At 39.7% G+C, this 12,901-nt stretch overlaps 1 protein-coding gene across 1 annotated transcript in view; it reads left to right on the top strand.

Moving 5' to 3' along the window:
* The first annotated feature begins 403 nt into the window (after window positions 1-403).
* The window catches only part of mlxip (MLX interacting protein), an 84,205-nt gene continuing 71,707 nt past the window's right edge, over window positions 404-12,901 (top strand). Inside the window, exon 1 of the mRNA XM_068005790.1 lies at window positions 404-820. Coding sequence (XP_067861891.1) covers window positions 516-820 — 305 coding nt within the window. The 5' untranslated portion in view covers window positions 404-515. The remainder of the gene's footprint in view (window positions 821-12,901) is intronic.

Raw genomic sequence — 12,901 nt, 5'->3', positions numbered from 1 at the left:
AAAATCTATCCCTGCTCTTTCTCTAACTTTGTTCATTGCGGATTAACTAAATAACTCAAAAGTTTTAACATTTATAAGTACTAAAAAGTGTCAAATCTCATTTATCGTATAAATGTACACACATAGATTTTTTTTTTGCTATCTTTCCAACGATCTAAATAAAAGGATTTTCTCACAATGGTAAATTGTACACAGTGTTACGCCTACCACAATCTTCGCTGTTGTTGCAGTAGCCTCGAGTGGGCGTTGGCTTTGATCCGACCAATTCCGAGCGGCTGCTTGCCAGTTGCCATGCGCCTTTAAGAAACTCCGGACGCTGATTGGGTCGTGCTCCCCCTGCCTTCCCCTCTCCCTCTTTCCCCCCCCCCCCCCCACTCCTCCCCCGGCTGTGACGTCGCTGCCTCTTTAGTCAGAAGCGAGCTGGCGAATGAAAGGCGGGGGGAATGTGGTTGTGGAGAGAAAGTCGCCGTTTGCTCAGCTCATTTTACAGCAAGGATATCAATTAGGTTGTTAAGATGGCTAAAGACGTGTTCCTGTTACGCTCGGCCAGGGCTCCGGTAATTATTAAGCAGGAGCCCGACGACGATTCGGACGCCGACGAGCCCAATTTGAAGAAGTCGGAGGAGCTTCAGATCATCCACAGCGGGCATTTCATGGTGTCGTCTCCGCACCGCGAGCACCCTCCCAAGAAAGGATACGATTTCGACACCGTCAACAAGCAGACATGTCAGACCTACTGTTTCGGACCGTACAGTACGTCCCATCTCTCCATCGACGCATCCCTGACCAAGCTGTTCGAGTGCATGACTCTGGCTTACAGGTGAGAAGAGGCCGCAATGAACGAAGTGTCGCCTGTAATTTTAGAGCCTTTTGTTTTCTGAGTGGTTTGTGAGGGAGGGGAGCGGGTGCAAGAAACTCGATGCCCGTCTTTGTTTTTCTTTCAACACCCACGGAGGTTTTGGCGTCATAAGCTATTTTTAGACGCGTTGGAAAGATCCCGTTTCTTTTCCTAGGCCCGATCAAGCTGAATTAAGACAATAAAATCTGCGCTTCCGCAGGGTGGCTTTTCATGGCCCAATCTCTCTCTGACCTTACTGGAGATTTTGAATCCAGTTTATTTCAAGTTGATGAGTGGGGAGGAGGGATATTATATAAACGCAATCATAGTTTTAATGTGGCTGAACTTGTAATTCTGAAGCTGTTTTTTTCTAAGACATCACAAGAACTCTCCTGTGTTAGTTGAAGCAGAAGGGATAGCGAAATTACTGTTCTGCTCGTGACTTTATTGCCCTTACGTTTAAAACATTACTCTGAAGTATAAATAATGCACTGACAGTATTCTGTCCCTTAAAATTACCATGCAAAGTTTGCCTTCTGTATACAGTTTTTAGTGCATTTCAATTTTAAAAACATTTGATGAATTTCTATACTTTTCTTTGAAAAAAATGATCTAGCATCCTGGGTCAGAAAGTTATCGTCGATTGGATTACATTTTTGTTTAATTATTGACTTTAGCATGTCTAAGCAGTTATTTTGAAAATTGAAGGAGTGAGGCTATTTCATTGATTATATTAGAAACAGATTAATATAAAGTGCATGTGAGAGATACTGTTCAAAAGATAGAAGCTAAGCAGATAATTGAAAGTGATCTTCCTAGCGTCATCCATTGTGAAGATGTAAAGATTCTTGGATTGCAAATATGTTTTAGTAATATGCTTTGTGTATTGTGCCTTGCATGTTATGTCAGTTGAAATTTTCAAGACAGATCGATAGATTTCTGTTTGGTAAGGATATTGGGGCATATGGAGCAAAGGCAGGTAAATGGAATTGAGGTACAGATCAGCCACAATCAAATAGAATGGTGGAATAGGCTCAAGGGGCTAAATGGCCTACTCCTGTTCCTATGTTCTTAGTATGTATACCATGGTCTTTAACTTTGTGAGCAATTGGAACTGCTTATAATCAAATAATGCTGCCATTTTCTTTTTGTCCATGATTTATACTCCTGTCATCATGTTGTTTCAGCCGTTTGGATATATTATCTGGGTCTTTAGTAGGAGAATCAATATTTACTGTGTGCTTGTCCACGCAGTTAAAATCTGCTTTAATGTTTGGCCAGAAGGTACATATGAGAGAGGCCATTTGGCTGTCCTGTCTAAAACAACCCTACAGTCCACTCCATCATACCGTCCAACTGCCTCAGGAAAATTATTTCAGGCTTTTGCCTCCTGTGAAAATCTACTGCACATGTGCGGCTTTGTTGTGTGAAGAACTTCCTGATTCTGTCCTATATTTGCCTTTTACTAGTTTGAGCTTGCCCCCCACCCTACTGTCTCAATTTTTGTTTGAAGTAGTGTTCTGGATTTACCTTTTCTATACTGTTTATTCTAACATCAAAAGGTCACATCTTAGTTTTCAACTGAAAAGCCCAAGTTACTTCAGTTTCTTTTCCTAACTCAGTCCTCTGACGCAAGGCATTAGTCTTGTGACTTCTCTGAACTGCATCTAGAGCTTGAATGTTTCCCTTTATGGGGCCCATCGCAGTCTTTTTTTTGTTTGAGCTGGAATGCTTTGCCATTATAAAGGTCTCCATTTAACAGCCCGAGATCTTGCTCAGCTGATGAAGTTATTTGAGTTTGAATATCAGTTGAGGCTGAAATTTGTACTTGGGCTCTATAAAATGGAATCCAATTTTCTGTTGCTCTCACCACATCAAGATACTTGTAGTTTTTGCCCCACTTAAGAAGGAAAAAACTCCTTCAAATGTCCTTGCAATGTTCCACAGCCAACAGGGTAGTTCGGCAGGTGGACAAATTGCTCCTAGATTTCTGGTGTGCCACTGCTGAGGCAGCTGCTCAGTAATCCACAAGATTTGCCTTCCTACCATTTTAAAAAAAAACTCACCGCAGGGAAGTGCTAAGACTAGGAATTTGGAACTGGACATTTGGATGTAAATTCTCCTCGGATTTCTCAATCACTGTCGAAAGATCTTACTTGATTTCCTTTCAACTAAGTCTTCTGGGAATTTTACTGTTAAAGTTAACAATACAAGTTATAAATTTAATTATATCAGACAACATGCAGTCATCAAGTGTTAAGATGCAGTATGCATTGATCGGTTGAGATGATCTTAGAAATCGTAAGAGTGAAGCTAGAGTTATTGATGTCCTCCAATTTTGACCTTTTTAATTGAGAAGTCAAAGATAAGGGCCAAAGCCCAAAGTGCAGGGCATTTCCAAGATTGAAGAGTAAAAGAGGTGATGCAAAGTGGTGATTCAATTATAACAAAGCATGGCGTTTAAAAGCCTGAAGATTGTAGGAGGGGGAAATGGGGGAGGTAAGGAATTCCACAGCTTTGAGCTCCTGGGACTACTAACCACAATAGTATCACTAAGATAGACAAGAAAAGTTACATGAGAGAGAGATATTACTACGTTGGAACAAACACCAACTATTCTGTTGCCTATGGAATATTGCAAGGACACTTGAAGGAGTTTTGCCACCTTAAGTGAGGAAAAAACTACAAGCATTTTAATGTGGTGACAGCAACAGAAAATTGAATTCCCTTTTATACAGCCTAAGTTCAAATTTCAGCCAAACTTGAGTAACTTCAGCTGAGGTTCTGCAGAGTACAGATTTTTTTTTTCACCTGTGGGTGTGAGATGAACAGTGACAAAGTCACATTGTGCTGTAAGATTCTACAGGCTGATACTGTGACTTACTTTACTAATGAATGCTATAGTGCCTGTATATTTAACGATGTAAGGCAATCCAATACTTTGTTTCATAGAATTTCTAAAATCAATTTCTAGTAGGATGAAAGAGCATTCTGTAAGGGAAGGTTGGTACCAGTAGTGGAATATATTCAGTACCCCAGGAATAAAAATTGCTGAACAGCTCTGCATGTTAATTGGTTCATTGTAGGTTGATGAGAAATTACACTTGCTTGTAATCAAAGATGTGAAGTTTCTATGCGAAGAAGAGTTTAAGATGACCTTTTGTCACACAGCTCAATGAAACAAATCATTACAATATTGGGATTAGGCTATGAAAGCAAATGTTTAGACTAGGACAACTAAGGCCAAACACACTTGACCTGTGGATAGGATAAATTGTACATTTTAATGGATACATGCGTAAGTGGGAGTGCTTAGTATTGGACTCGTGTAAATTTGTTAAAGTTAGGGCTGTGACAAAAGGTAATTTCTGGTTAATGCAAAATATTTAAAATGTGGAATCTAAATTAATAAAAATGATATTTACTTTTGATACCCATCATATATCGTTTAGAAAATAAGATCAGATCCATCCTATTGGTTCTGTTTTGAGTTTAGCTTTCCTTCCTCCTTACAACCTTTAGGATTTTAAAACCTAAGCTTGGCATTACTTTATCAGTGCTTCATGATTACTTATTTTCTCTTTCTTTTTTCATGCTTGATGGTGTCCTGTATTATGGGAGTTAGGCCTCCACCTGGGTATCTTAATAAAATAAGTCAAACCTGGGAAAGGAAGAGTGATGGCTATGATAGCGAATTCTAGAAAGACTACCTAAGGAGTACTTTCAGTTATGATAGCAACTGATCCAATGCCCTTCCTCACCCAACAAACCCACCCCGCTGCTCTCCTTGTTGGTTATCCAGGGTGAGTGACCTTGTTGGTTGTGTAGTTATCTTTAACTGTACTGCCATTGATATCAATAACTCAGTATATATAACTGGTGTGTAATATATATATATATATATATATATATATATATATATCCCTTTTGTTCATGCAGTGGTTCAAGTTTGTACTGTGGGTCAATGTATATATGTAAATTATACATTTAAAAATAAAACTGTAAATATTTAACAAGAATAACATGCACAGGTTTGGGATTTTTGCCAGCAAATATTATTACAAGAACAGATCTCAGTTTGTTTACAATGTGCAATGTAAGAAAGAAACTAGGCCTGAAACCCAGTGTACACATATATAAGGGGGAGGGAGGATTATCCATCATGTGAAAACTGCAGTAGTTTTGCAATCAAAATTATTTGTGCATTTTACAAAAAATGCTTTATAGTGGAAAGAACTGGAAAGTCCAGTGCAGAAGTCTTGCTCGATTTGATGAGGTTTCGAGGTACCCAGATGAATATCTTCACTATGGGTTTAAATTAGTAATTGATTACATTTTTCTATTTTCTCTCCTCCTTTCCCGCAGGACATTTGTTAGGGTATGATTCCATAGATGACAACTGTAGTACCTTACCGAGTGGCTATTATTCTTGGCAGCCTAGATAGTGAATATTGGAAGAAATGAATGAGGGGGTGGGACATTACAGCTGAGCTGGATCTTGCCCTCTCCTGACATCTAGACACGCAAGAGTCACTGAATAGAGATCAGAAACGGGGACATTAGCTGAAATTCCCTAGCCCAGAGACTCTGAGGCCAATTTTAGAACCCCAAATATCACCCTAACTGACATCAGTTAAATCAGTACACATGAAATCGAATCTGGGGCCGTTTGAGCTGTATGGTATAGCTGTATGTTGGCTCTTCACAATTGAGATACTGGGGGGTTTAATTAAAAAGTAGTGCCATTAACTTTTATCAAACTAAACTAGATTTCTATCTGAGATTGAATTCTTGATTACTCTGTTTTCTCTTGTGTGTCCACTCCTTACCCTAAGTTTTAGTTAATCCCTCTTGGTTCAGCTCATTTTGAATGGGCTTGCCTACATTTTCTTCTGCCCCTATTTCATCTTGGGCTACGTTGCTTTTGGATTAAGTTGTTTGTTAAAAGTCAGTGTTGGGAAGTGAAAATAACCATCAAAACCAGAATACTGGCTGCTGTTTACTTTAACTAACAGGGCTGCTTCCTTTTTCTGTCAATTTAGTAGGTGTATTTTTGTGAGCTGTATTTCTTTGTTGGCGAATTATGATTTTGGATTGTGGTTTGAATTCTTAGCTTGCGATTTGGGTCGGGAGGAAAAGTTTCATAACTTTTTGTAAATATAGTGCTTTCAGGTTCTGTTGTACAGTAAAACATTGTTACATAAACTTATGGAAATAGCAAAAAAATCTTGTGTAGACAGATGAGAAAACAGAAATGGAGAACCAGAGTAATAGAAAAAATTGAAATTAAAGACAGATGATGTAGCATATTGAAGCTCTGATGTACTGTGCTATGGGATGATGGAACATGGCTTCTTGTCTGTAATTTCTTTTCCCCACAAAATGAGTTTTTGACCTCAACTCTGCTGATTGGACACTGGTCACAGTCCCCATAGTGTATAAAAATTGAAGGGTGAGTCACCCAAAGTCATTCTTGCACATTTCCTATTGGCCAGTCCCGTGGTGGCATTGGGGTTGGCTTGGTGGGTGTGGGGTGGGGCTTCTAAGCCTCTTTGTTGGCTAGGGAAATTACATGAGAGGAGACTTCAATGGGGAGGGCAAATTAAGTTATAAAGTAGGAAAGAAACATTTAAACAAAGCAGTATTGGAAAATGTTTTTTTTTAAGACATCAGACAAAAATTGAAAGTTGTTTAGCTGTGTGCTGAAATCTAATGTTACTGGCCCCAGTTTACTTATTGTCTTGATAGAGTGCATGCCTAAATGTTTTGCTGATGTGTGCTGAGTTTCACCCAGTTGCCCCAGGCTCCTTGTGATTTAGATTTACCTATGAGATTCAATGTGTACCTTGGCACCAACTTATTTACAAACTTAGCTGCAAAAATGTTTGGAGCAAAGTGCTGCTGCACAAAGCAAATAACTTTGAAGACTGATACTAGAAATTCATATTTGCATTTATGTTTTCATCAGCTTTTAGGGGAAAAAATTGGCTACCCATAACTTGTTTTTTCAACTGTTTATTATGCTTTTAGTTGGGAGCCACCATGTTATTTAAAAATGACATTAAGCCTTCATGTTATTTCAAACTACATTATGCTTACATTTGTGGATTTTTTTTTATGAAGAAACTTTATTTTACATTTTTACAGGACACCCCAAAGCTTTTTCCATACAATGAATTACTTTTTTAAAAGGTGCAGTCACTATCACCAGTGAATTGAGGCTGCTGTAGAGTGAATTGAGTTATAGGGCTATGGAAATTGTAGCCCATATTACTGCAAGGACCAATAGAAAATTGGAACGTGCTCCATATCCAACTAGAGATGATCTACTGGAGTGTAAGTATACTGATTACTGCAGGTTTGTTAATAGGGAGCGTATAAAAGAAAGAACGTACTTGCATAGTGTCGTTCAAATCCTCAGGATATCCCAAGAAACTTCACAGCTAGTGAATTAATTTTGAAGTATAATCCATGTTGTTATGCAGGCAAATGTGACAACCAGCTTGTATTGGCAAAGTCCCACAAACAGCAATGAGGTAAATGATCAGTTGATCTGTTGTGGTGGTGTTGGTTGAAGGATAAATGTTAACCAGGACACAGGGACAACATCGATTCTCTTCGTTCAGTAACATCATGAGATCTTCCGTGTTCACTTACATAGTTAGATGTGGTGTTCTGTTTAATAATAAAGCTGTGGTGGAACTGAATCTCTGTTTCCTTGGGTTCTGTTTCAGCAGGAATAGTTCATCAGGGTTTTCCATTACCAAGAATTGTTTTGGCACAGGGCACAGCTGAGTGCTAAAATAGTGTCCTGCTATTGAAACATTTTTGATTTGCATAAGATTTGAAATTCATTAGGAACACATGAAAAGGTTGACTTGCATGTGTGAGGATGGTACTTTGTGGTGTTTGTGAAAAAGGCTGAAGACAAACAGTTGCAAAAAAAGGTGTGAAGAGTGAACAATTGGAGTTCAAATCATAAGTTCTGGGCTTTTACAAAGCTGTTTTCATCAATGGTGTAACATCTGATATTTTGTTTAGCTGATTTCTAATGAATGGCAGTATGCTCAGACAAGCTGTGTAGGGCAGTACTTGCTCAGTAGCTGAAGCTTGCACAGCTTTGGTATCAACTGATGTTTTAAAATCCTGTTAATTCACAGTGGATTATCAGTGTAAAAAATTGCAATGGTTGCATCTCAGTTGTTCATTTTTTGGGGACATATTCTGAAACTTGAGCGTGCTGATTATTTGTTTGCATCTGCCATGGCACCCAAAACAGGGGAAAAAAACATATTTAAATAGATATATCTGTGCCATCATATTTGGTTGTACTGCTTATCTAGAGCTGGTGTTGTAACAACTGGTGGCAATTACTCCCACAGGAAACCAAAGCCAAGCCTTTAAAGTTCTATGTAAAAGAATATAGTCACTACCTCCGTTCCAAAAAAGAAACATGTCCATAATGTTTACCTCACTTCCGCTCCTCCCAAATGATTGAAGTTCTGTCCAGCCTCTTTCAGATTTTTGCCTTTTTTATTTGTAAATTGTGTTTTGGTTGGTACAGCTTTTTATTGATTTGGATGGTCTGGGAGTCATTTATGTGATCTGGATGAATGTGGGGTTACTCTGGCCCCTAGTAGACAAGCCTGGGATGCAAATGGTCTATTCTAAATTTACTTTTCACTAATTTCCATTTATGTCCTCTGCTCCTAATTTCTTTGCATACTTGGAAGTAATCTTCCAAATAAAATATCTTAAAACAATAAATAATTTTACAGATCAGCTCAAATTCTTAAAACCTGAGATTTCCAGTGTTAAATCAAGAGGAAAACTTTTGCTGGCATAAAGGAAGAAAGAATGTAGAATCATAGAAAGGTTACAGCACAGAAGAAGGCCATTTGGCCCATCGAGTCTGCGCCGGCTCTATGCAAGAGCAATCCAGCTCGTCCCACTCCCTCGCCCTATGCCTGTAGCCCTGCATCATTTGCAATTCTCCAGTCCTCTGGCACCACCCCCTTATAGAAGGAAGCTTAGAAGATTATGGCCAGTACTTCCACAACTTCCACCCTTACTTCCCTCAGCAACCTAGGATGCATCCCATCCGGACCGGGTGACTTATCTACTTTAAGTACAACCAGCCTTTCTAGTACCTCTATCAGTTTTTAGCTCATCCAATACCTCAACTATATCTTCCTTTACTGAGACTGCGGCAGCATCATCTTCCTTGATAAAGACAGATGCAAAGTACTCATTTAATACCTTGACCATGCCCTCTACCTCCATGAGTAGATCTCCTTTATGGTCCCTAATCGGCCCCACTCCTCTTCTTACTACCTGTTTACTGTTTACGTGTCTGTAGAAGACTTGTGAATTCCCTTTTATGTTGGCCGGCAGTTTATTCTCCTACTCTTTCTTTGCCCCTCTTATTTCCTTTTCCACTTCCCCTCTGAACTTTCTATATTCTGCTTGGTTCTCATGTGTGTTATCAATCTGACATCTGTCATACATCCCATTTTTCCACTTCATCTTATTCTCTATCTTTTTTTATCACCCAGGGAGCTCTGGCTTTAGTTGCTCTGTGGGAATGTTCCTAGACTGTACCCGAACCATATCCTCCTTAAAGGCCGCCCACTGTTCAATTGCAGTTTTGACTGCCAATCTTTGATTCCAATTTACCCGGGCCAGATCTGTTCCCATCCCACTAAAATTGGCCCTCTGCCAATTGAGTACTTTTACTTTAGAGCGGTTTTTACTTGCATTTATATAGTGCCTTTCAGGACCGTGGGACGTCCCAAATCGTTTATATTAGAGATAGTAGAGGTAAGAAAAGGCTTTTGAATATGGGGCAAAATATTGCAAGTTGAAAGAGCTTAGGAAAGGAATTCCAGATTACCTGGACATCGTGGCTGAGGGTGCCAAACTTATGGTGGGGAAGACAGATATAGTTGACCAGAGTTGGAAAGTTGCCAGCTGGGATGATGTAACGTTGAAGGTTGCAGGGATGCCAGGTAGCGGAGGGACTTGTAAACAAAGAGCAAGATTTTTAATTCCATACACTAGGGGAGAGCGAGACAAATGGTAGGTGAGCAAGACTTAGTACAGGAAAAGATGTGGGCAGTGGAGTGCTAGGTAAGTTACAGTTTGTGTCGGATGGTACTGGGGACTACAGCATGGAATTTGTTGAAGTCAAACCTGGAGGTGAATGAGCATTCCAATGGAGGTGTGTGATATTTCAAAGGTAGCAATAGGTAGTCATCACTGTGGACTGGTTATGGTGTTTGAAGCTCAGCTTAGGGTTGAACAGGTTACAGAGGCTGTGTACCATTGGCTTCTGTGTGAAGGTATGGAGTTGATGGTGAGAGCTGAACGGTGTGGCTTTGGTCTCAATAGTGTTGAGCTGGAGAAACTTCTGGCTTCTGCACAAATCAATGTCAGGCAGGCAGCTGGAAAATATTGACAGTTAAGCTAAACCTGGTTGCCCTTAGTATACATGTGGAAATTGACCCCATGCTAATAAATAATGTTGCTGAGAGCAGCACGTAGATGAGAAGTAGGAATATCTTTTTCCAACCTCCCTCCTTCCTTCTGGTCTTGTGGGACACAGCATTCTCCAAATTAAAAATTGGACGGCTGCTTGTGGCCAATCCTCTGTCAATAATGTTTGTGAGCTGGTTATTAGGATGTATAGTGAGTACCTGAGTGCACTTGCAGGATACTTTATTTCATGTTCTAATATGTTATGGGAACATTTTGAAGTGGAGAATCTGCATAAATCGTGAAGACTGTAAGAACATTATTTTCCTATACATTTACCTAGACTGCCATAATCGGCTGCTGGGAGGTTCACTTAATGCTTTCTCCAGTGGCTGAATGTATTGAGAGGAAACGGGAATTATTAACTGTTGGACCCCCGTTTAATTTTGAGCCCTTTGTTGGTGTAGCTATTGATTTTATCTAATAAAACTTGATGTTCAACAAAATTTGTAGTTGCTCTGTAATTGGTTGCATAACACAAGGAACAATGATCTGTTTTTCTGTAAGCGATTAAATGTGGCTTTGCTTTGCAAAACTGATTAGGTAGACAAATAGTTAACATAGCGACATAAATCTTTGGCTATTAAATGGAGGAACTCTGTTGAAATTTCAATACATCATGCTTGCAGTATTGCTTTCAACTTTAATTTGTTTCAGCACGAGACCATTGTTCAATATTTTAGATGCACTGGAAAAAAAAATAGCAACAACAATTGGTAAATGTTTTCCACCACAAATAATACCTGAGGTGTTGGCCACAATGTGAAACTAGTATGAAGTTGTAGTAAACGGTGAAAATATTTATTGTAATATTCCCAGCAAAAGGTACAATGGAGTTTCTCAATTATGCTGAAATGCAGCAAATATTTAGGTATTATAAGCATTGCATTTATATATAGCCTAGGTGATTCTTTCTCATCTTCAGCCTCTAATCTTTCCTGTGTGACTATTTTATTAATACGACTAAGGCCAGTACTCTTATTCACACCTGAAATATTAACTTATTTTCCTCTTTATACTGGTCAATCTCCTGTGGTGTTGCACAGGGTAAGTCAAGACCAAGTGCAGTCTTCAGGTGAAACAAGATAATAGAGCGGGGGATAATTGTACCGGGGACAGAGGTGTAATTCAGTCCACATTTTAAAGACCTGCCTTCTAGTCTTAACTTTATATGTGTCCATCTTGGTGCAGTTGAAGCACTCTCACCTCTGAGTCAGAAAGTTGTGGGTTCATGCCCCATTACTGAGTTTTGAGCACACTCGCTGACGCTCGTACAGTACTGAGGGGGCACTGCACTGTTGGAGGTGCCGCCTTTCAGATGAGGCATTAAACTGAGGCCACATAAACACATGTGATGATAAATGGGCATACGTACTATATTTAAAAATAGGATTTACTGAAAATAAGATGGCTAGTTTAGATGGAAATAGCTTATGAAATGAATAACTTCTTAACTATTTAATACATGGAAAAAGAAATTAAATTTTTTAGAATTTCTAGTAGAATGAAGAAAATGAATTGTGATTAATGTAAAATGTTTATAATTTTTTAAAATTAATTTTCTAATAATTTAAGGTTTTATATTGTAAAAGATTCTTTAAATTTGGTGTTTTTTATGTGGCCTTTGGGGTTCCATGGTGCTCCATGCATGCCACATTAAGACAAGAAATTTGGACAACGCTGATGTAGAATAAATCTACTCCTGTAAACCTTGAAATTTGCATGAAGAAAATGCCAGCACATACAAAATATGTGGAACGTTCACTTTCAAAGTTATGTACTTAAAACGTAAATAACAGGCCTGAATTTGCTGCAAACTTGCTCCATAGTAATGATGTATTAACTGTGTACGCCATTGTTGATACGTAAAAGTTCCAGGAAATAATGGAGTACGCAAGTTATGCCATGAATTGCGCTGCGCCATAGTTTGCTGGCACATTTGCGCCATTCCGCTGTTAGCCTCGCCAACATTGCTGAACTTCCGCTCTCGCCACCCAGCCCTCCATTGCAGTCAATGGTGGTTGCCGATTTTCTGGATTTTTTTTTATTCGTTCATGGGATGTGGGTGTCGCTGGCGAGGCTGGCATTTATTGCCCATCCCTAATTGCCCTTGAGAAGGTGGTGGTGAGCCGCCTTCTTGAACCGCTGCAGTCCGTGTGGTGACTGTTCTCCCACAGTGCTGTTAGGAAGGGAGTTCCAGGATTTTGACCCAGCGACGATGAAGGAATGGCGATATATTTCCAAGTCGGGATGGTGTGTGACTTGGACGGGGGATGTGCAGCTGCTGCTCTTGTCCTTCTAGGTGGTAGAGGTCGCGGGTTTGGGAGGTGCTGTCGAAGAAGCCTTGGCGAGTTGCTGCAGTGCATCCTGTGGATGGTACACACTGCAGCCAGTGGTGAAGGGAGTGAATGTTTACGGTGGTGGATGAGGTGCCAATCAAGCGGGCTGCTTTGTTCTGGATGGTGTCGAGCTTCTTGAGTGTTGTTGGAGCTGCACTCATCCAGGCAAGTGGAGAGTATTCCATCACAC

This window comes from Heptranchias perlo, chromosome 25 (assembly GCF_035084215.1).
Source record: "Heptranchias perlo isolate sHepPer1 chromosome 25, sHepPer1.hap1, whole genome shotgun sequence".
NCBI lineage: Eukaryota > Metazoa > Chordata > Chondrichthyes > Hexanchiformes > Hexanchidae > Heptranchias > Heptranchias perlo.
Note: the sequence above shows the minus strand (reverse complement) of the source record. Positions and strands in the feature narration are given on the sequence as shown.